The sequence below is a fragment of the Hyaena hyaena genome, unplaced genomic scaffold (genome assembly GCF_003009895.1).
Source record: "Hyaena hyaena isolate Hyena2069 unplaced genomic scaffold, ASM300989v1 scaffold_28, whole genome shotgun sequence".
In the NCBI taxonomy this organism is placed as follows: Eukaryota; Metazoa; Chordata; class Mammalia; order Carnivora; family Hyaenidae; genus Hyaena; species Hyaena hyaena.
In genome coordinates, this window is record NW_024080660.1 from 329302 (window position 1) to 353113 (window position 23812).

General features: G+C 46.4%; 1 protein-coding gene and 1 long non-coding RNA gene across 3 annotated transcripts in view; one reads left to right on the top strand and one right to left on the bottom strand.

Moving 5' to 3' along the window:
- The first annotated feature begins 6780 nt into the window (after nucleotides 1–6780).
- NR5A2 (nuclear receptor subfamily 5 group A member 2) overlaps nucleotides 6781–23812 on the top strand; it is a 132674-nt gene continuing 115642 nt past the window's right edge. Inside the window, exons 1-3 of one of the 2 annotated variants that reach the window (XM_039227584.1) lie at nucleotides 6781–6844; nucleotides 18319–18456; nucleotides 22483–22601. In XM_039227584.1, the coding sequence (XP_039083515.1) occupies nucleotides 6781–6844; nucleotides 18319–18456; nucleotides 22483–22601 (321 nt within the window). The remainder of the gene's footprint in view (nucleotides 6845–18318; nucleotides 18457–22482; nucleotides 22602–23812) is intronic. The other variant, XM_039227585.1, reaches the window with a different exon arrangement.
- On the bottom strand, nucleotides 18821–20935 carry LOC120228921. Its single transcript, XR_005527624.1, has 2 exons — nucleotides 20906–20935; nucleotides 18821–19028 (listed from the first exon to the last, which is right to left on the bottom strand). It is a non-coding gene; the product is annotated as an uncharacterized LOC120228921 (long non-coding RNA).

Below are 23812 nucleotides of genomic sequence, written 5' to 3' on the forward strand. Positions count from 1 at the left end.
TGGTGTCAAAGACAAACCATGAAAAAAGAAACTTGCAAGTGTCTTTTAAAATTCCATCATGAGGAGCGCCTGGGTGGCTCAGTTGGTTAAGTCTCTGACTATGGCTCAGGTCATGATCTCATGGATCGTGGTTTCAAGCCCCTCATCTATGGATCCTCTGTTCCGTTTGCTCCCTCTCTTGCACTCTCTTAAAAAATAAGCATTAAACTAAGTAAATAAACAAAAACAAAATAAAATTCCATAATGAAAGTTGTCTCTCACCTAAGACCCCAAGTCATATGGTCTATATAGATTTTTAATGCCATTTAAATATGTATTGAGCACTTTGTCTCTCTTAGAAACTGAGCATTTCTATATCATATCATTTTATTTCCCACAACAACATTATTGAATTCCACCACTTTTATCATTTTTACATATGAAGAATTCATAAGGCTTAAAGAAGTCAAACATTACTTGGCCCCTGAGTAAGGGATAAAGCAGGGACAGGAGTTAAGAACTTTCTGATTCCAAATCTTAGCTACTGTTTTCATTTGTGCTCTGATCTCATGATGTGTTCTCATGCTCAGGTAGGTCGTATTCAACAAGCACAACTGCACGGTTTCTCAGACTTATGTCTACAGCCAGGGTGCTGAGGAGTTGATGGACAATGTTTTGTGTAAAACCCTAACAAATGTGTCTCCAACATTTTGGCATGCATAAAAGAAGACCCATATATTTCAAAGTAGTTGTAAGTACAAAATATGTCTAAAAATATATGCCCCTTTTGAATTTTCAGCTAACCATTAGTTTCACTAAAAATTCTATTTTGAGGGGTGCCTGAGTGGCTCTGCTGATTAAGCATGCAGCTCTTGATTTTGGCTCAGGTCATGATCTCACTGGTTTCAAGAGTTGAGCCCGGAGTTCCTCTCTGTGCTGCCAGTAGGGAGCCTGCTTAGGATTCTCACTTTCTCCCTCGCTCTCTGCCCCTCCCCTACTCACGCCCTTCCACTCTTTCTCTAAATAAATAAATAAACTTCTAAAGGAGCATTTTTTTTTGAAATCCACATGTATTTGAAAGAAAGAAATGAATCTAAATAAATAATAACTACTATGGTGTTAATGCGAAGTAGATTGGGTTGGTCATGTGTACCAAAGAACTTAAAGCTCAGACAGTTTGTTTACCAAATGCCCTCTCCACTGGCAGCCAGAATTACCAGTTCCCTTACTTTATGTGAATCAGCAACAGTTTTAAACTAGCTACATTCCATGAGCTAGTCTCCTCACCAAAACCTCACCTTGATGAGATTATGTGAATATTTAACTGGGGACATTTCCAACACCCACGAGGACCACAGTCATGGCCATGGCCAGTTCTCACCCTGACTTCTAGGAAGCGCCCAGACCTCAAATCATCCAATCCAATACAGATATGAGTCTGCATTGGGTGGAGTTTGGAGTCAGCAGCACATTTAAAAGGCAGGGGACAGAGAGAGAGGGTAAAACCTTTATTTATTCTTTTCCCTTCTATCTGGTCTCTCTCCATAAACCATGTTTATTATTCTGAGACGATATTCCAACACTTCAACTGAAATAAATTGAGGTGAGAGGAGGGAAATGAAAACATAACAGTAATCAAAATAAACAACAAACAGGGGCACCTGGCTGACTCAGTTGGTAGAGCGTGCAACTCTTGATCTCAGGGTCATGAGTTCAAGCCCCATGCCGAGTGTGAAGCCCACTTAAAAAAAAAAAAAAAAAAAAAAAAAAACAAAGAAAAAGAAGTTCATAAATTCTGTAATGTGAATCTTCAGACAATGACCGCTAAATCTGTTCTATGATGTGTGAAATTATGTTACAATAAACACCCATATATTAAGTTATAAATTACCTGCATACATAAATACCTCATTTCCTTAGTTTAAAAGAAGTGTCAATGTTAATATTGTTTAAAACCACATGAAGGCTTGAAAATGTATTTACATGGGCTTTAGTGACTGATAGAGGCAGATTTTCTACAAGAAACCTAAAATAAAGTAAAATTTAAAGTTTAACAGTGAAACTAGCTAGAGGCATACATTTACATTTTAATTGACCCAGTATCCTTGTCCAACTGGGACTTCAGAAAAGGTCCCTTCCCTATTTATTAACTGCACAATGAGTATATTGTGTTGATCCCTTTCTAATCAAGGCACAAGTCTGTGTTAGCTAGAGATAATAGGTGTCCACATGATCTTGCAAATAGCTTTTCCCTTTATGAAGGTTTTCTTCTATAGGAATTAAGGTTTGGACTTTAGCCTCATTAACACTCTGATGTAAACAACTGATTTAATTAGATTATAATGTGATCATTAAGGGAATGTATAGTCCCTTTACATATATATATAGACACCTTTCTATTCATTTAACTTTTCTTCTTAGGTCCTGGGCCAGAGGTACAATTATTTGGGCACTGTCCCTTGCAAACACCAAGTCTTTCTATTTAAAGAGTTTCAAAGGCTCAGGGAAACATCCTTGAGTTTTCTAACTTCACTGTCATAAACACAAACTATTTCTCCAGAAACCGGTCTTCTAACCAACTGACAATGTACCCCCAAGGTACAGAAAGGTACATTTTAAATAATCTTGACATGTGTTTCAAAGAGATGAAAAGCCATTAGAATAGCTAAAATCATAGGTTCCTGCGGTAAGTATCCAGCCCCTCCATGGTCTGCAAATCCGTTACAACACATGGGACATTCAGGCAGCCCCACGTTAGGATATGGAAGCCTATGAGACCAGGAAAAGTTTCTATTCACAGGTGAAATCTCAACATTCCTCCTTTTCAACATGGGAGTGCAGGGTGGGGTGGGAAATGGCTCATGGTATTTGGCAAAAGAAGAAATAATCTATTTTAATTCAATTTGGATTTCTTCTATGCTCCCAATTTCACAGAAATACAAATATGAAAGTATGTTTTTAAAACAGATGAAATTAACAGATCATTTTGTTTTATAAAAAAAATTCCATGTTGTATTCTGACCAGAACAACTACCGTGTTGAATACATGATGGAGGTTGTAAAAAGCAATTAACATGATACTCTAAGAACACAGCTACTTCATAAAGCAAACCTTAAATTTCTCCCTGAATGTACTGCCCATAGTTCTTTAAGTTCTTCAAGTATCATTAAGTGCTTAAGTCAAACCATGATGACCAATTCTAGGAAAAACACTGATGTGAGTGTTCAAGTGAGGAGCTGATCTAGCTGCTTTTTTAAATGGAATGTTACTTTCACATTTTAAGAATGACCTATAGACAAACTGTGGTTATTTAGACATGGGTATTTTAGAGAAAATTCTCAAATATGAAGTGAACCTGTTACTGTGCAGAAAAAAACTGATGTTACTTCTTTCCATTGGTAAAATTCAAGCTTCCAAGTGAAAATTTGGATTTAAGAAAATTTGTATATTCCACTATGAGTTTAACAGCTTCCCAGTATTTAAAGGCTTCTGAGAAGATCAATGATAATATTAATAAATAGAATTTTTAAATGTTTATTCATTTTGAGAGAGAGAGAGTGCACAAGTGCTGTCAGGGCAGAGACCAAGGCAGGGCTGGATCTCACAAATTGTAAGATCACGACCTGAGCCAGGATCAAGTGTGGACGCTCAAGCGACTGAACCATCCAGGCGTACCAATAAATAGAACTTTTGATATTCTATAACAAACTGTGTCAACATTTGGAATATTTGCCAAACTTGATGAACTTCTATCTTCCAAATTACCAGTGTAAGATGTAACAAAATCATGCATAGGTAGAAGGTGTATTTTAAGTGTAAAATAAGCCAATGAGTCTTAGTATAATAGGGTGCAAAAAGTTCACAGAAACGGTTTCAGATTCCACATTTCAACTAATTTTTAAGAAGATATTACTTGTGGAGTTTTGATGTAGTATCAAAGAAAAGACCCAAAATTATTTGAAGAAATTATTATAATCGTCCTCTTTTTTCTGTCTTCCTATCTTGAAGACCGTATTTTCTTATGTATACTTTAATGAAAACAATATATTGCTACACATTGAATGCAGAAGCAGATATGAGAATCCAGCTTTCTATTAAGGTAGATATTAAAAAGACTCTTGGAAATGCTGCTTTTTTATGAATTATTTTGTCTTGAAAAAGTTATTTTAATTTAAAATTCATTGTAAATATTAACATATTTTAATTAACATGCATTGTATGTATTAATATATTTTAATAAAAATAAATTAGTATATTTCCAAATAATTAGTAACTTCTTACTTTCTGTTTTTATCTTGAATACAATAAATACTCGTAGATATAATTAACAGAAGCAAAATCTTTTGGGGGTCCTAATAATTTTTAAAAGAATAGCTGCTTTGGAGCACCTGGCTGGCTTATCTTGGGGCCGTGAGTTCAAGCACCATGTTTGGTGTAGAGATGACTTAAATAAATAAATAAACTTAAAAAAAAGAGAGAGGGGCGCCTGGGTGACTTAGTCGGTTAAGCGTCCAACTTTCGCTTGGGTCATGATCTCACGTTTCGTGGGTTCGAGCCCCGCGTCGGGCTCTGTGCTGACTGCCAGCTCAGAGCCTGGAGCCTGTTTCAGTCTGTGACTCCCTCTCTCTCTGACCCTCCCCTGCTCACGCTGCCTCTCTCTCTCTCTCCTAGAAATAAATAAAAAAAAAAAAAAGAGAGAGAGAATAGCTGCTTTGCAGAGGCATCAGACGCATATGTCCTTTAACACATGTATAGGTACATTTCTAGTATTGTGGCACGTTAATGTTTCATTATTCAATGATTTTTAATAAAGGCTTTTGTTTTTTGGTTGTTTTTTTTTGCTTGTTTTCAAGTAAGCTCTACACACCCAAGGAGATCCAGGGTCACATGCTCTACTGACTGAGCCAGCCATGTGCCCCTATTGTTCGATTATTTAAAGAAATAACAGGGGAAGCTGGATGGTTCACTCAGTTAAGCAACCAACTTTTGATTTTGGCTCAGGTCATGATCTCACGGGTTTGTAAGATCGAGCCCTCCTTGTGCTCTATGATGATAGCACAGAGCCTGCTATCATCATAGCAGAGGGATTCTCTCTCTCCCTATCTCTGCTCCTCCCTTACTGGTTCTCTCTCACTCTCTCTTAAAATAAATAAATAAACTTAAAAGAAAAAAAAAAAAGAACAGAAAAGAACTGATATGGATAATTATAATCACCCAATCCTTTTTAGTTTGAAATACTTGCCCGTATAAAATACTTCACTTCCCAGCTTCCCTTGCAGCTAAGGGTAAGTAAGTATGTATCTAATTTCTGCATAGTGAGATGTAAGCAACATGTTTATGTGGTACTTTCAGGTAATATCCTTAAAAAGAAGTATGTGTTCTGTCTCCTTCCTCCATACTGCTTCCTAGAATGATGACTGTAATTCTAGCAGTCATTTTTGAAACATGAAGACAAGAGATAAAGGACAGTAAAAATGGAAGAAACCAGATCCTGGAAAACTTTGTAGAGCTATTATACCATTCCTGGATTGTCTACATCTGAACTTCTAAGAGAAAAATAAAGGCTTTATTTAAACCACTGTTATTCTGACTTTTCTATTATATGCAGTGAAATCTAATCTAAGAAAAGATAATTTTGATGAGAAAGATGCTATATATAAACTTTTGGGTTTTCTAAATAGAATCTCAGGGAGAAAAAAAAAAGTTTGCTCCATTAGAGAAATCAAAACAAATAAGAAAACAGTGAATTGTTCCACAACATGGGAAAAGATATGCATTGTAATACAATCCATAGTTTATTACTTTGAAGAATGATAGAGATATTTAACAAGAGCCTTAAACTACCCTTCGTCATTTGAGTAATAGTTCCTTCATGGCAAAGAGTGATCCAGATTTTTCCCATGGACTCAAGCAAAGAATAATAAGTTAAAAGTGTGGAAAATATATTACACATTCATCATTTTGCCAGCACTAACATGTAAGTTTTACTGTATTGGGGGTAAATAGATAGGCTGCCCTTTTAATCAACTGACCAGTGTCCCAACAAGCTAAGATTAACAACTTGGCTAATGAATAGGCATGATTAAAAAATTGGTTGACAATGCATGAATGAATAAATAGCCATAAGCTTGGAAATGCTACCTGTAGTATTTTAAAGTGTCAATCACATCTCTAGTCGTCATTTAAAGAATGTGTGCCAATGTTATCATCTAAAATATATTTACAGAGGTCAGAAGAGCTATGTCTGTCCTCCTCTATGCAAAGAGGTGATGACATCAAGGGGGTATGTCACAAGCCTAAGTTCAGTTAGTAGATTTAAGTTGGTTTGGAGTTTTATCCACTAAGTATGATCTTCTGACCCCTCAGTTTTACAACTTTCCACTCTCTGTGCTGCATAGCACCTCTCCACTTCTGAGTTAATCATTTCTTTGCCATTATCTGCCAGGAGTTCTTATCTCTTTTGCTGTCACTTTATAACAGGGTCCTCTTATCAACCTGCATAGAGTCATGTGATCCATCCAAACCTATCAAAAGTTTCCATTCTTCTGATTAGAAACCATCATGTAACTGGATACATGGTTTACAGCAGGCCACTAATGCTGGAAAAAGTACAGAGTCCAGGGAAAGACTTGCTTGTAACTTTCTGAATTCTTGGATTTTTTTTTTTGCTATTTTTTTTAACTTTCACTAAGGGTTACTGTAGTCTGATGTGTCCTCCTCAAAGCTACAAAAGCTATACTTTTTCTTATGCTCAATGATTTCTGCTTTAAACCAAAGGACCACCTGTAATTGTACCAAGAATGTCTTCTAATTCAGATACTGGAAATTTACAAGATTCTCTAAAGCACGGACTTACACCTATCGGTGAGTAGGAGTTGCTCTGTCATCCATTTATTATTTTGCTACTACATTAATTCACGTAATTTAATCTTATTGATGTATTTAGTACTATAAGTCATTGCTTCTCCTCTTGTCTATTAAAAGCACATAAGCCCATGTATGTATCACACATTTATCTTTCTTGAAATTCAAAATAAGCAAATGGATATCAATATTTTTCATTATAGCCACTGGTTTTTGGATGCTCATCCATTATTCTAAAGCAGTCAGAAACAAAAATGCATAATATATATATTTCATCACTAATATTTTCGGATAATTTCTAATCAGAGACAATAAGCTACAACTTTAACAACTTGAAACAAGTTAACCATATGGAATTATCATTGATCAAACTTTTAAAAAAGCTTTCAAATATTGTAAAGTTTCAAGCCACACCACAGTATGGTGTCTCATTCATTGCAGATACTATAGAAAATCTTTTGTTTCTCTGATGAATAAAAGCCATGTAAATATATACACATTTTAAATATGTGTATTTAATAAATACAATGGATATACACACGTACATCATTAGTTAAAGATTCGAATTTAAGGGTTCCTGTCTGTTTTCCAAAATAATGAGCATGGTTTGTTTTTATAAACAAGTAAATAAAGCTAATTTTCACTTTAAAGAAAGAACAAAAATATTGTCAATGTTACAGCAAGAATACGTGCAATTGATCCTAAAAGGACTAAAGGGAAGTGACTTCCAGTGGTGTGTGATTATTAGTCTGTTGGCAATCCTGCCTTTATTCCTTTCCCTTAGTTTTTGAAGGACCTGTGCCTTTTCTTGCGGCATTTTCTTAGGCTTTCGAACTGGAATTTTCCCTGCGAATTCGCAGAGGCCTGTCATAAGCTCTGAGTTCCAGCTCCGCTGTAACAAGAAGGCAAATCAGGCTTGGGCTTTTCCTCTTTCTCCCTTGATAACCAGCTGACTCCGCTGCCTGCAGTGATTGCTTTTTTTATGGGCCAACTACACCCTGTATCAGTTGAGGAAAGAGTTACCCAAAAAAAAAAAAAAAAAAAGTTCTGTACTTGTGAAAAAGAAACATGAGGAAGGCAAGCAGAGTGCAACAGAGAATCAATTGCTCTGCAGATAAAAAGAAAATACGAGCACAAGGAAGGAGGTGAAAGAGAAGCACAAACGATTTCAAATCTTTTTCGCCCTGCACAACCGCCGCGGCGCGCGAACGAGCCCCCGCAGGCACGGCGGGCGGGGCGTTCCCGGGGCTCCGGGCCGGGGGCTCGAGGCGAGAGCGCGCTCCAGCCGGGGGCGAGGGCAGCGTGCGCGCGGGGCGAGCCTGCGCTCCGGCCGCGCCTCGGGGCGCGCGCAGCCCGGACCCGTAGGCTGCGAGTTAAGAGGGCGTGGGGTCCCGAGAACACACTTTGTTCTCTCCCACCCCAGTCTCCCCTCCACCGCGTCCCTTAGACCCCTGGGGTGAATTAAAGAGGGTTAGGTGGGAGAAGGAGACGCCTTGCAGGTCTCTGTGCTACCGCGGACCCGTATTTTACCCACCGCCCCGGGACTCACACCGCAAGGGCTATGCTGTGGGCGCAGAGGCGGGTCCAGCCTTAGCGTAAATAGAGAGCACACTTAAGTCTGGGATCAGCCGGGTTCCAGAGAGCCAGAAGCTTCGGAATGTCTGTCCAGTCCGGGAGGGACTGCTAAAGACAGACACAAAAACAAAACAAAACAAAAACAAAAAAAACCCCAGAAGGAGTCGCTCGGCGAGCTTGTCCCAACACCCTAAACCTCTCCAGGCACTTCCGGGCGCCAGATCCCAGGATGACAAAACTCCAGTCAATTTTCCAGTAAAGGAAATCTCTTTCCGGATCTCGTTGGAAGCCACCGCCCCATCCCGGCCCACACATTCTCCCTCCTCCATTCCCTGCTGTTCCCAGGTAGCTGTGAGACGTCCCTGTTTGCAACATCCTAGGCGCGCTGAGGCGGCTCCTGGCACTGAGAATCCCATCTGTTCATGGGGTAGCCTCCAAGGAGTACTGAGGGTCACTCCTGGGGTTCTTGGCTAGACAGGCCACCCAAAGAGCTGACAGAGGAAAGGGGGACAGTGTGAGCCATCAGACTAAACAGGGGTGACCACAACCCCGAGGGGGTTGGGTTGCTTCTTGGGTTGGATTCTGCCCGCCCTGCAGGCCCATTGAGAAGAACCCACAGGTGGAGCTGTAGAGAGTGTAAGGTCCTGGAGTAGCTTTGAGGGGGCAAATTGCAAGTTAGGGTAGGGATGAGGAGTGGTTCACGAACCCGAGGCCAAAGCATGTAGAGATCAGTCAAGGTTTAAAACTTTATGTTGGTTCAGTTGTGTTGTACCTGAAAATGTGCCTCTGTTCATTACAAAAGCTGTCTCTGAGGGTCCTAGCTGAGCATAACATTTTCCTTCTATGCACACTGGTGGTTACATGAAAATTGTGCATAGATGTCTGTACTCAAATAGAAAAGTGGAAATAAGATAACGTTGTTCCTTCTTTCCTACCTGCAAGATAATCGTTCAGTGTGGTATATAACCAGATCGTTCCCTTAAAGTTAACTAGCCCTGGGACACTCTCCAGATTCTTGGTTTCTGACTTAGGTACTTCTTCATTCTCCAAAATGGGGCAATTTTACTGATGATATGCAGTACTCATTTGAGAGAGAAATGGAGAGAGAAAAAGTAGTTGTCTGTATCAACGAAAGAGCCAAATCTGTATGGCAGGAAACATGTCATACAACAACTATTTATTGACTCTTCTGCAATGTGCTCAACATTATGCTTTGATTTGTATTAAATGTATGCACTTCTTCAAATTAAGTGCAATTATGGAATTTATTATACACATTTATTATTGTATGTTATCCACGGGAAATTATGTCTGCATAGTGAGGGGTACATAATACACAATGTAAACACTATTGAGAAATGATACAAAGTTTGTTATCTAGTCCCTTTAGCACTCTTGGAGTCTGATTTTATTCCAGCAATAACTTCCAGAAAGCTCTGGGTCCATAAGAGTCTCTCAAAGTAGAGGTCATGTAGAGGAAAATGAGATAGCCCGTTGTGTCACCCTACACTCTAGCCAGCTTTATTTGCAGTGCAGTTTAGAAGGTCAGTCACCCAAACCCATTCTCTGATTCTTGCTGCTGGGCTTTGGCAGCCAGTTCCCTCCAGGAAGCTAAACTCTGGTGCTTCTTCTCCTTCCCTGCCTCAGCCCAACTCCAAAACAGTGCTTTCCACACAGTAAAGAGGCCAGCTCTCTTTACTGGCCTTGATCTACAAGTTGTGACTGGAGCTAAAGTCACCTCTTAATAAACCAAGAGAGATTTATGGAGGAAGGGAGAACAGAGGCTTGGTAGTGCTTTTTTCCTTTCCTTAAAGCCTCCACCCAGACACAATGTCAAGAGTTATCTTAGCTTCAGCCTTGAACTTGAGTTGAGTTAGCTTGAAGGGCTCTGGGACAGATTCCCACCTGGAGGGCCCAGCTTCCGCCAAGTACTTCCAGGGAAGCTTGACGCGGGGAGAGTCAGATATCTTCTGGTGACCAAGACCAGAACCTACCTCAGGATAAAGAACCCTATTTCTTTGGGTTACACTTCCTTACTCTTCACCTTATTGGAAAAAAAAGTCTCTGAGAAATCCAGTTGGCTTCAAGGAACTTTGGGATTTGAGGAGCCTTGAGGTCTGGGGAGGTCCTGGGGAAAAACTGGAAGATTACCAGAGTGAGCTTGAGAGATTAAGCCTTGGAGAACCCTGGGGACTAAACCTGAGCAGACAAATTGGCAAAGGTTGCCTCTTCTTTTAGTCTTGGGAAGCTCTGATATAAGAAAAGACATAACTTAAGTTTTAAACTTTAAATAATCAAAATACAGATGAACATAAGCAATTCGTGAGCAGTTTTATCCGGGAGTGCAATTAAGTCCTTGAGGACTGTGTCAAGCGCTGCAAGACACTGAGGTTAGTGAATTCCTCCCACTGGAAGGATTTATTTATTTTTTATTTTATTTAAGAATCTTATTAAATGTTTATTTCATTTATTTTGAGAGAGACAGAGACAGTGTGAGCAGGAGAGGGGTAGAAAGAGAGAAGGAAAGAGAGAGAGAATCCCAACCAGACTCTGAACTACCAGTGCAGAGCCTGAAGCGGGGCTTGAACTCAGGAAACCAAGATTCAGAGGCTTGACTGAGCCACCCAGAGATCTCTGGAAGAATCTTATTTTTAATGGTTCTAGAATGGTTAGTGATTCCTTTCCTAGTGATCTTCCTTACAGAAAGATGAGTGTGGGTGAAGTTAGAAGAAAAGAGATAAATACAAAGGTAAACTGGTTGCTGGGATTGTCTCATCCAACTGTAAAGTTTACTTTGTTAACCCTGATTTACTGATGACAACACTGAATCAGAAAGGTCAAGTGATTCACCCAAGACCACCTGGTTTGTCAGGAGAGTGAACCATAAACAGAACCCATGGATGTGATTCTGAAATCCATGCTCTTTCCTCAAAGTAGTGATTATTTGCTTTTGTTTATGTAATGGAATTATGGTTGAAAACAATGTTGATCTGCTCAGAGTTTCTTCCGAAACGCATTCTGGGATTAAGAAGACATTTGTAAATGGTTCTTTATCTTCCTTTTCATTCCACAGTGAAAATCAGATTTAGGTTCCAGTAGAATTCGGAAGGGTGGGAAGGGAAGAGGTGTAGGAGACTGGGTGGAAACAGCAGCCCAGCCTTGAGGGCAGAGCAAAGCAGGGTGGGAAGGCACTTTGGGTCTTGTACTCTGGAATTGCTTGGAAAGGATCTCTGGAGTTTGGATGGAGTTTTGCTTGCAATTATGGGGTATATGCCGGCAACTTGCAGGCCTACTGACAGGGCATAAGGGAATTGAGAGACAATTCAGAGCATCTATATATGTTAGAGAGTTGGTGGGTATGAAGAAAGAGAAAATGAGTGATTGAGTTTTGAGAGAAAGGGACCTTTTTTTTTTTTTTTTTCCACCCTGAGAAACCAACATGTTTTCTTACAAGGGGAGAAAATAGAGAACAAGATAGTATAAGCACAGACACACACACTCACCCTTTTTAAAAACCACTTTTGACAAACCCGGGTGTGTCCCTAGTGAGATGCTGGGTCCCACAACCAGCGCTATCATTTTTCACAGTAACTGTGATTCCTTCCTCATGATCTGGACACCCTCAGCCTCACCTCCACTACGCTCCACCTGTTCCGCAGCGGTCTATACAGAATGGAAAAGAAAATCGGTCTGAACCCGCCAATCAGGTCCCGAAGCATGTTCCCAGTTTCTATACAAGAAGCCGTGGTGGGAAAGGGAATTTCCCTCAAGCCTTTGCGCGTGGCTGGCCACCACCTCTTCATCGCCAAAGTTGTCTTTAGGTTGGAGGAGGAGCCGATATCCTCCCAAACAGAGAATGACTCAACGTCCCAGACCGGCGCCCTTTCCATCCTTGGGCACGGCGAGCCGGAGGGTGAAGATACCACCGCCAGTCCCGCCTTTCCTGCCCCTCGCTTTGTGTTCTGTCCCAGAGGGGCCCAAATTGGTAGACAAACACAGCTCTGCGCGGCCCGGTCCGCTTTGATCTTAACGAACAGAAACCCCGAGGTGGGGGCTTTCTTCAGGCAAGAACCTCGCGACTGCGCATCCCCGCGGCGCGGTGAGCGCAGAGAAATTCGGAAGCTAGGCGGCGCGGAGTCCCTTCCCTCATGACACTTCCAGTCTGGTCGGATTCACTTGAATGGTAGCCCTGAATAATCTCAAGCGAAGGCTTTAATTCCTAGTCCGGGGAGAGAAGGAGGGAGGGGACGTGGGGAGTGGAATTGCAACGCAAGTGCTCAGCTGGTCGCACTAAGCGCTCGGTGGCCTGCTGGCGCCGGGATCGCCCTCGAGAATGTCACTCCGCGTTCCGGTTAGTCCCGGAGATGGACGGGGCTGGTTCCGAGAGGGGGCGTCTCGCTGGTTTGAGTCGGAGCGGACTCACATCTGCATTTCAATTACAGAGGAAGAGATAGATTAGATTGGACCACCTACCCAAGATTATTTCCCTAGCTGGTTCCTTTCTCAAGACCGGATCTCCCCGCCCACTTCGAGAAGGGCACTGGCCCTACCCAAGCGCGACGCGCCTGGACCCCTGGGTTGGGAGCAACAGTCCCGAAAGAAAATGAAGCCAAAAGTTTCTAGAGAAGCCTTTTTACAGAGAGATGTAGATTCCGATACTCCAGGCCAAACTCTCCAAAAAGCTCACCTTTACTTCAGGACAAGGGTGGGATGTAGTTAGGAAGAGGGGCTGGAGGAACCTGGGTTACCTGGATAATTGCTTCAAGGCGAAGCACTACAAGGTGTATTTTCCTCCCTAGTAAAGATGGGGCCATGGTATGTTAAGATTCTCCCATAGTGATTGTGAATCAATCCCCATTTGCGGGTTACCCCAAACACACAAGTCTTTCCAGGGCTAGAATGCCTCAACTGATAGTTTTTCCCCCTGCGCCAGTGACTGCGGTAGATGAGGTCTTAAGTAGTTATTTACACTTGTAGCAGAAAGGGATTTTTTTTTTTTTTTAATGAGGCAGGACTTCTCGCCTATTTAAGTTTATTTTTTCAAAGCTCCGGCCAATACGGTGCTCCCGGGTAATTTGTCTGCCTATGCTGAAATTTAACGCCTCTCCTCTTAAAACAAAGTGATCCGGACGCCGGCGTGGGGGGGGTGTGTGGGGGGGGGAGCCTAGAGGCGGGGGCGAATAGCCCAGCCTCCTGAGCTCTGGAGCGGAACTCAGGAATTCTTTGCAAACCTTAATTTTCCGAGAAAGGCAAAAGTGGCTTCTGATGGGCTTTTTGAATGGGAGGGGCAGAAAAGTTAGGCAGAGCCCGAGTTTTCATTTGGCTGATAAACTTGCTTCTCTTTCCCCTCGAGCTATCCCGGCCGCTTGGAGCCTTTCCGAAAAATATCTAGGCTTCTTCTGAGGCTGAAAAGGAGGCACGTGCTACAAGAAAAGTAATGATTCTGGTTCCTTAAAGACACCAAAAAGTAGAAGTGGATGAGGCATTAGAAATTGTTTCCAAGAATGTAGCTTTGAAAGTTTCGTGCAAGATTGGGGAGGTCATGCGAGGCTTCTCCCACCTAGGCGCGCGGGAGGGGTGGGTCTTCCACTCGGAAGAGCCCAGTGAAGTTGAGCCAGTCCTAGAAATCTTGACATTTTCACTCCCTTTGCAGCCTGCAAGCGTTAAGCGCACAGGGCTGGCAGACAATTCTCAGGTCAGGTCAAGGGCAGGCTGTTCGCGGCGCGCGCTCTGAAATGCGGCGCGGAATAGCGGAGAAGTGGAGGCGGGGGAGGAGGGCGAGGCAGCCACGTCCTCGCGGGTGGGGAGTGCGAGACCTGCTCAGCTACCGCCCGCCGGGTGAATGGGGCGCACGGCCCCGTAACGCTGAGCCGGGATAAAATATGCCAGGACTGCGCTCCTCGGGCTCATCAAGGCTGCGCGGGAGCCTCCCAGAGCCATCATCCTTTGTAATTGCAACCGTCAATCAACGCTTTAAGACAAAGTCAGAACCGGGAAGGACGAGCCCTGGAGACCAGTCTCGTCGGAAAGAAGGTGGAGGCGTGGGGGAAGTGAGGGGGAAAGGGAGAGAAGTTTGCCAGAAGTTGGCAAAGGAATGTAGGGAAGAAACTGCGAATCCGCACCGTAGCTAAAGCCGGAACTCCCGGCTCGTGGTCTGTGGTCCCCGCCACCAGTTAGGTCTCCCGCAGACCGGGTGGACCCCTGAGTGTGCACTACGAGGCAGAGTGGCGGTAGGTTAGATGTTCCTGGCCGAATATGGGATGCGTGTGCCCGCCTGCGGGAGTGTTAGCATTCCACGCCGATCGGTGTTATCTGTCCTCAGTCCAGACCGCCACCAGCATCAACGTTTAGACCTCACAGGCCCTGTTCCCTTACTCTCCTCTCAACTGCCTCGCCTTCCCGCGTCCACTTGGCTCTCCTTCCTCACTGCCGTCTCTGCAACCTAGAACCATCTTCAGGTAGCCGACCCGAGGCACGGTGAGCGGCTCGGGCTCCTCCTCCTCCCGCTCTCCTTCTGAGAGGGTGTTCTGGGAGAAGCCCAGGCCGATCCCAGGTCACAGGGCAAGCGGGTCCGTCGCTCCAGTGTGGACTCCTGCCCGGCGGAATTGAAGGGTCAAGGGACCGGATCGTTCGGAACCAGGGAACTCAGAGGGTGGGGGAAGGATGCACTTGCAGGGCGGAAATGAGAGTGGGGTGAGAAGCCTGGTGCCGCCGCCCCTCCCTCTGCGTCTGGCCCCAGGTTGGGGACCCTGCTGCTCCCCTAAAGCCCTTGAAGAGCGACCCGAGAAAAGGTGAGTGTGCCCTCGAGTCTCTGACAAGAACCAATTCCAGTGGAAGATTTCTCCCTTGTCCACCGCCGGCAGGAGTTTCGACGTCCGGCGAGGATCTGGATATGGCTGACCCTAGGGAACTCCTCTTTTCCTGGAGCAGGAGGCCTGGGACCCCGAAGTTTTCCCTCTGCTTGAGACGTGTGCTTTCCGCGCCCCTTTCCTGCGGGGGTAAGCTGAGCCGTGAGCCTGGACAAGAACTTCAAAGCAAGGCGAAGCACCTTGGATCTTTCCTCAGTGATACAATTGCGGATTTATTTTTTAAGGGTGGCCATTTGAAACCTTGTCTCCCGCCCCTACTCTCCGCCCCCCATCAACCCCCCTTACTTAGTGAGGAGATAAATGAATGCCAACGGGCCCTTTGTAGCCATCACTCCTGGTTTGGGGGGTGTGAGGCGAGGGAGGACTGGCCTGGACTGAAAAGGCTGCTAGTGTGGTCTAGGCAAGCCCCTTCTGGGGCTGAAGCTGGATTATGAATGTGATCACAAAGTTTGCCTTGGCTAGGTCAAGGCTCTGCCTCAAGTGCAAGCAAGGATTTTTGCCATGCACAAATATACGGTCCCGTGAGACCCCCCCTTTCTACTTCTTTCAACTCTCCTAACCGCTTCCTCCATCTCTACCAGCCAGAGGGCCTTCCCTCTGAGGACCAAGAGTCTGGAGTCTCCCAAAGCTGCCAGCCTGGTGTTTGCAAAGGTGCTACTTACGTGCACCGGGGAAGCTCTTTGACTGTAGTGAGAGGAGATTGTTCCTAAATTAAGACTTTGGAATAAACTGATTTTCAAAGTTCATCCGAATTCACAAAGCACTGCAAGAACTGATTTGAGCCCTGGGACTCCTTTCCTTTTCTGTACTCTGTGTGTGTGTATATATTATATGCATATGATATATGTATTATATATTATGCATATAATATATATATACTTAATTCACAATATTTATTTTTTAAATTAACAATGATATTTAAAAACAACTAGTAACATTGAAAATGAGTTGACAGTGTCACTTGATACTACCCTGGAAATCTAAGCATCTTAAGGGTCACAAATTTTGGCAACTACAGACCACTGCCCTTTACAAACTAGTGGCCACTCCCCCTCCCCCATGTTTAAACGTTTTTGTGAAATTTGATGATGCTACAAAACCTGAGATTTTAAAAAGCTAGATTCTGAATACATATGGAAGAACAAAATGACAAAAAAAATTTTTTTAGAGAGCCAACAGTACCTGAGTTGCCAGGCGTGGATGCGTGATGAACACCTCACTTCACATAAAAGTGTTGATTAATCATGGGGATGATTGGAGTGTTATTCAATTCATCAAATACTGGCCTGGGCAGTTTGAATGTGTGATCTCTCTGCCATTCAAAAAGAATAAATTCAGATCTTTTGAGATTCAAATTCACCCCCTTGTGGGTGGACTCTGATAATTACCCAGTCTCACAGCAGACACTGAATATGAGGCATTTCATATGCAGTCACGAGGCTGGAAAAAATGTTTTTCATCTTGTTGGGATGAGATCTGAAAACTTTGAAGATCTGGCTGGGCTGGTGGCCGAGGAGCTTACATTAACAGATGGTTCTTTAAAACTTTATTAAAAGTGCTGGGCCTCTGGGCCTCATGTGGATTGTCCTACCAGAGACACCAGAAGGAAAAAGGAAAGCCTAGTCCGGTCGTTGCTTTCTACTTGGGAACACAGTGCACTAAAATTTAGGAAGTCTGCCGCCACTGTAATCTTGGGCTGGAGGAGGTGGGGTGTTTATAAATGAGTGAAGGGCCTGGTAAAGAGTAGGGGGAACAGGGATAGCTGTTCCTCGATTGCCGACAAGTGAGCGGACTCTCGGCGAGACGGCAGTCTCCTCGGTGAGCCGGGGCGCTCGGCCACTCCAGGACTCCAGGGGCCCACGGTGGCGCCTTTTCGGACTGAATACCGATAGGCAAGGAAGCCAGGAGACCCTTGAGAGCAGGCCAGCTCTTCTGAGAAGAGCGGTCCCCTGAATTCAACGTCTCTTTTCCCCCTTTAGGTTGTTTAAATGGATGCTTAACTCCCCCTCCAGCCCCTGACCCGATATTCGCGCGGGGACACACGCGCGCACTCACACGCCCGCGTCCCCTCTGGTTCCCCCTCGGCTCGCAGGCTCCCGTCGCCCTAGCCTCGCGTCCTCCGCCGCTGCGCTCAGACAGAGGTCGCTTCTCACCAGCTGTAAGCCCCGGCTGCGCGCACGTCCCCCGCCCCAGGTCAGGGTGAGGTGGGAGGGGGTTAGGGCGGGGTGGCGAGGTTGCGGCAGGCGAGGGGACTGGAGCTTGCGCCTCGTCCTCATTGGCTGGCGGCTGGTGTCCGACCGAGTCCGGAACCCGCGTCCCCATTCACTGTCATCACCCCTCATCCCAGCCTCCCCCTTCCCCCCGTCCTGCTTACCTCCCCTCTCCTCCGCCTCTTCCCCCTTTCCTTCCCAGCACCGGCACCCTCGGGGCTGGAAGCGCCGCTCTCGGACACGCGGGAGGAGTCGGCGAGGCAGGAGAGGGGGGTTGTAACTTCACAACTCCACACTTGTGCTGGCGGGAGGGAAGCGAGACGGGGGAAGGGGCGGAGAGGAGGCGCGAGAGAGGGAGAGAGCGAGCGAGAGAGCGAGACCTCTGCCGACTCCGAGCCAGAGGGCGCGTGGAGGGAGGGGTGGGAGTCGCGCGAGCCGTCCGGGAGCGGCGGCCCCGGCCCCGCGGCGGCGGCTGCAGCACAGCGGCGCCCGCCTCGGCTGCGTCCCCGCGCTCGGCCGCTCGCGGATCCGCGCCCCGGGCAGCTGCGCCCTCGCCGCCGCCGCCGCCGCCGCCGCCGCCCTCGCCGAGCCAGACCCAGGCGCGGGGACGCAGCCTGCGGCGCATCCCGGAGCCCACCGTCCCCTCCCAGCGGCTTGGGGGCGGCTCCGGAGTTGCGAGACTGGACGGGACTCCGGGGTCCTGACCCGCGCGGCCCCGGAGGAGGCGGAGGCACGCTCCTGCGAGCCGGTGGGTGAGCCGGCGCCCCAGGCGCCCCTCCCTTCTTTCCGCCGGAGTTGAATCTGTGCTGCCCGTGTCCAGGTGCTGGGCTTCCGGACGCACGCGGACCCCCTCTCCCCGCCCGCGGCCGCCTTGTCATGCTGCCCAAAGTGGAGACGGAAGCCCTGGGACTGGCTCGATCGCATGGGGAACAGGGGCAGATGCCGGAAAACATGCAAGGTAAGGAGGCGCCGCGCGGCGCTCGGGCTCCCGCGGCCGCACCGCCCCCGGGCTCGCCCGGAGGGCTTCGGCCGCCCCCTCCTCGCGGGCGCAGGGCGGCCCTGCTGCGCGCTCGCCGCCGGACCGTGGGGCCGCGCGCGGGCGGCGGGCCCCCTCCCGAGGGGCAGGCATAAAAGTTTATGGCTCTTGAACAATGCGGGGCGGAGGTTTTCCAAGCAATGCCTAATTGGCCGCTTCTAATTAAGAAAAGAGAGGCTTCAAGCTCTGTGGCAACCCGAGGGGGGCAGCTTCAGGCTGAAGATACTTCGGAATAATATCCTTCTAAGAAATGAAATGCCTCACTGGAAACCGGAGCAGGCTCGCAGTCGTTGGAATGGGTGGGAACTTTAATCAACGCTCGTGTGTGGACGTACCACAAACACCCTGCTAGGCAAAGTCAACGACGACAAGAGAAGGAGACTCCGGGAAAGCTTGTCTTAGCGGCGTTAGGCTGTAGGTTGCGCGCTCCCAAAAGCCCTGGCGGACACTGAGAACGGGCTCTAATTTGCACAACTTCAGAACTGCAGACAGAACTGAAAGAGATCCAGAATTACCCCAGCCCCATCCTCTGCGCGGGCATTGCCGGGTTAGTTGAGGGAAGGGGGCACCGGTTTAGCTTAATGCCTCTTCTGCAGTCTCAGAGCTGGGAATGTGCAAGTCCAGGTTGTTTTCCTAGCTCTTGATTGCTAACAACAACAAAAAGCAAACCCTGATGGCTGTATTTTCGCCACATTCCAAATAGCGACTCTGGACGTGGTGGTGTGAAGCCCTTCAGAAGTTTATCGCAGTTGCTCGGGCCCGGGGAGGAAACAATGCTAGGAAAAGTCACCGGTGCTCTTCCACCGTCGCCCCTTGCAGCGCGCAGGATGTGCGGGCAGGCAGGCCTGTGATCCCGGCACGCTTCCTGCCATCCTCTTGAGCGAACTTGAAAGCGCCGGGGAAGCGTCGGGGGCCGAGCTGGAGCGGGGTTCGGGGGTGGTGCGCGCGGCGGTGCGGGATCGGCGGCGCGCCTGCCGCGCCGGGGCCCAGGGGCGCTGACGGCGCCCGCGGGGACTGGGGACAGTGGGCGGCCCACGGCGAGGCGTGCGTCGTGCCTGGGGGTCGGTTACCTCTCGGTGATGCTGGGGTCTCGCCGAGCCTCCAGGAAGGGCTGCGGGCGTCCCCTGGGGGCTGCGGCCCCTGAGACCAACTTGAGGGTTGGGTGCTGGAGGAACCCGGTTGGTTCAAAGAGGCATTGGCGCTCGCACCTGGGCGTCCGCGAGGCCGGGGCGTGCGGGACGCGGCGCCGTGAGCCGGACCCGGAACCGCTTCAGGCTGCGGAGGGGGACTCCTCTGGGCGCCCGTGAGGCCAGCGGAATATTGGATCGAAAAGGAAAAGTTTGTGCCCCTCGTTGCGGCGCCCGCGCTTCTGAAAGACTAGGGAAAAGGCGCTCAGGGAAAACGCTGGATCAAGAAGCAGGGGAGGCAAGAATAAGGGTTTGGGGGCGGGGGAGATGCGAGGGAAATGCCACTGTAATATTTTTCCTTGTAAAGTTCGGGAGGGGAGTTCATGACACCTCCTGTCCAAAGCAGAAAGTTAGACTTCCATTGTGCCCAGGGCTCAGGAGAAGCCGCGGGCCGCTCGCTCAGCTCTGGGTTCGAAAACGTCGTGGGAAGGGCCAGGGCACGACCTCCTCTGTGCCACTCGGCCTGCACCTCGAGGGGAGCCCCCGGGGGGTGGGGACCCCATTCCCATACTTGTTCTCGGCTCAGCCGGGGACGCGCCCTAGTCCAACCAGAAAGAAGACCGCCACTGAGTTTCGGGACCGCTTACTAAGGGGGGGTTTACCCGCGTGCCTCTCTTCGGCCGTAGCTTTACAAGCCCCCACGGTCCTCTCTACTTTCTCAAGACAGGGACTTTTTTGCCCCAACGCCTGCTTGGGTACAGCACCTGGGAAACTCTGAAAGATGCCCGGGTCTCGCATAGCGCGACTGTCCACCCACATCGCCTCTGGCTTTGTCCAGGAGGGTCCCCATCCCCAGCCCTGGTCTTTGAGCGTTGGATCCCCGAGATGGGCACCGAATCCTCCTGCACACGGTTGCCTGGCTGTGCCTTTGGGTGCGCAGCTAGAGTTTACTTTGTTGGGAGAAGGGGAGGTAGAGAAGAACACACTTGGTACAGTTTTCCCCGTCGCGAAAACGTGCCACAGGACAATAGTTACGAGTTTTGGAAGACACGGGGCTATAAACCAACTTCCCAAACCCCCAGCTTCCCAAAACCCGAGTGCGGACCTCTTTGGGGCTGGCGACCCTGGGAGACCTGCGCTCAGCATCTCCTTACTTCTATTTCATTGAGCTCAAGAAGCCTGCCTCCACGCGAACACCTTTTCCCGGGACCCCAGCCCCCAGCCCCAAACTCTGGCTAACTCACTCCGGTTTAAGCCCCAGGCCAGGGCTCTGTGTCTCCGGAAGAGACGTCTCAACTCAGCAGGTCGGTGCTCGGCCCTCAGCCTCAAAGTGGTGCAAGTGGCCTCACCTCCCCACGGCCCTTTCCAGAGGCCTGCAGAATCCGTAAAGGAAAAAAAAAATATTTTAAAAAGAAAAGAGGAAAGGAACGAGTCCTTGGCGAAGAGGCCCCATTAGGGTGATGGAGTGCCCGGGAACTTTGGGGATGCAGTAGGAGCTACTTCTCTTTCCTTTTTGGTAAACAAATTGGAGGAAACTTTTCTCCGGCCGTCCGTTCCCCCACCCGCCCCCACCCCGCCCCGCCCCGCCCCCTGCAAACGCCACTGATTAACTTAAACTCGAATCTGCTTTTGTGCGCCCGAGTGTAGCCGAGCAAGAGTTGATTGAGCAAGGGGCGAAAGGACAGCGCGCCCCGGGGTTTCACAGGAAGGTGCCCGGGAGGGGTACAGCTGGTGGCCGGGCGGCGCCGTCCTGCCCCTCACCACCGGTATCCGCCGCGTCGCCCTCCGAGACCTACCCCCGAGTGAGTCTCAGGAAGGGACTAGCTCAGGTATTATCTGGGGTCTCCTGGCCACTGTCCTTCCTGTGCATAGTTTAACCATCTTTTAGCTGCGATGACGCCTTCGCAGGGCTGAGTCCGACGGAACGTGGTTACTCAATCCCCGCAGTGAGCCGCGCGCATAGCCACGGCCTGATGCCTGTTTAACTTTAACAGGGCGATCTCAAGGTGTTTATATTTTGCAACAATTATCGGTAACATCTGAAGTTTTATCGCAGGACTTTAATACTTGGGGACGAAACCAAACCCTCCTGTGTATTTATACCTTCCCCCCCTCCCCCATCCGGGCGTCCTTCCTCTTTTCCTTCATTATTTTTACAGGAGGTTTTCGAATGTGAAGGGACGAAAGTATCCAGAACAGGAATCCTGACGATAAACAACTGAATGCTTCAATTAATCGAACAGATTCCAACGTAGGGAGCCGCAGGCTGTGAAAGTAGGGGCTGCTGCTGGGGAGCAGTTTCTGGGGCTTCAGGTTCTCGGTCAACGTGTTTGCAAATCGGTGTTACTCTCCTGATAAGCGAGGTGTACTTGCAGCAAACTTACTTCAAGAGTGGGAGAATGCGTGAGCTTGCTTCTCTCCCTTAGGCAAAGGTGACATTTTGGTTCTTAACTTTGGAAGGTTGAAAAGCAGTTCTAAATTGTTACTTTCTGCTATTCATGTTTCTATTCTGATTTGCTGTCTGGCAGTTAGGAGAGAAGTGTTCAACAGCGTCAGTTTAAAATTCTTAACAGAAACAGTTGGAAATCTTTTGAAGTTAAGAAATAGGAAGTGTAAGTTCGTTGAGTCCAAAAGATGTTTTGCTTTCATTATATAAAACTAGTTTTTAAGTACACCAGAATAAAAAAAAATGTGTATGTATATATTTTATATTTTACCTGTGATATTTGCCCACCGATCACCAAAATGCTTTTCACTGCAGGATTAAAACCTACATAGTAAGTTAATTAGATATGTATATACATTCTTTTTCTTGTTTCAGTGTCTCAGTTTAAAATGGTGAATTACTCTTATGATGAAGATCTTGAAGAGCTCTGTCCGGTGTGTGGAGATAAAGTGTCTGGATACCATTATGGGCTCCTCACCTGTGAAAGCTGCAAGGTTTGCTTACACATTGCTACCTGATAAATATAAGGTTCAAATCCAAAATAAACCATTGGATTACTTTTTAAAGCTAAATTGAGGCTGCTGTCTTTTTTAGACTCAATTAAAAATGAGAGAAGGAGTTAGTCCTAGGGAGATGATTCTTTGAAATATGTGTTTGATTTAATTCCAAAGGCAAAAAAAAATTATGCTGTTTAGAAAACTTTGCCAGTCTCATGGCTTTAAAATATTTTATTGTAGTAAAGTGATGTATCTGTAGAAAGACTTCTATTTCTAACAGTCCTAAATATTGATTTTGCTTGATTTATATATATTTAAAGCATCGTTGTTCTTGAGAGGGAACATGACAAAGTATTTCCCAAATATATTTTAACTCCAGAGTATTCTGTGCTGCAAGTCCAAACATTTTTTATCCACAGATAAGTCTAAGTTCTCAACTGCATGATTTCATCCTGATTTATTCCAAAAATAATTTTTAAGATTAAAAAAAATTATATCATAAAGGATAAGAAACCACATCTCAGTTTATAGTAGAAAGGCTTTCATAAATAAGTTACATGACCTGTTTAAATACAAGAAGTTTTAATATCTAAAATGTACTCATTTGTTCCTAATAATATCAGCCATACATCAAGAATTTCGCTCAGGCCTTTTTGATATAGTCCTAGTCAATTTGATACCCCTGCTATTTTTCAACATTTTTTTAAACTAGAAAGCTTGGTACAAATACTTAAACCACTGCCAGGAAAATCCCTTCATTCTCTATAACAAAGTAAGATCGTTCCGCTTTATGGCTAGTGCGATAAACATAAAGAGTATACCATTCTGGTAAAGCTGTTATTATATTATAAAGCTACAAAATTTGTTTTTGATGAATACTTTTGGGTGAAATATAAGTACACTGTGCTAAAATTCAGCTCTCTGCTATACATTTTTCTTTTCCATTAGTTTCACCTTCTTTTTTTTTTTTACAGAGTTCCCCAACTTGAATGTATTCCAATGTAATTATGAACATTTTCCCATTTTACTCTTTAAATCCTCTTGCTCTTGACAGTCTAGTGCTGACATTTGTAAAAAATCTGGGGTGTTTTGCTATTCAGTTTTTCCAATGGTATTTTACACTAATTTGCCACTAAAATCTATCAGACTACTCACAAACGGTGCAGATCTCCATGAGTACCTTATCTGGAATATGAGGTTAATAAGAA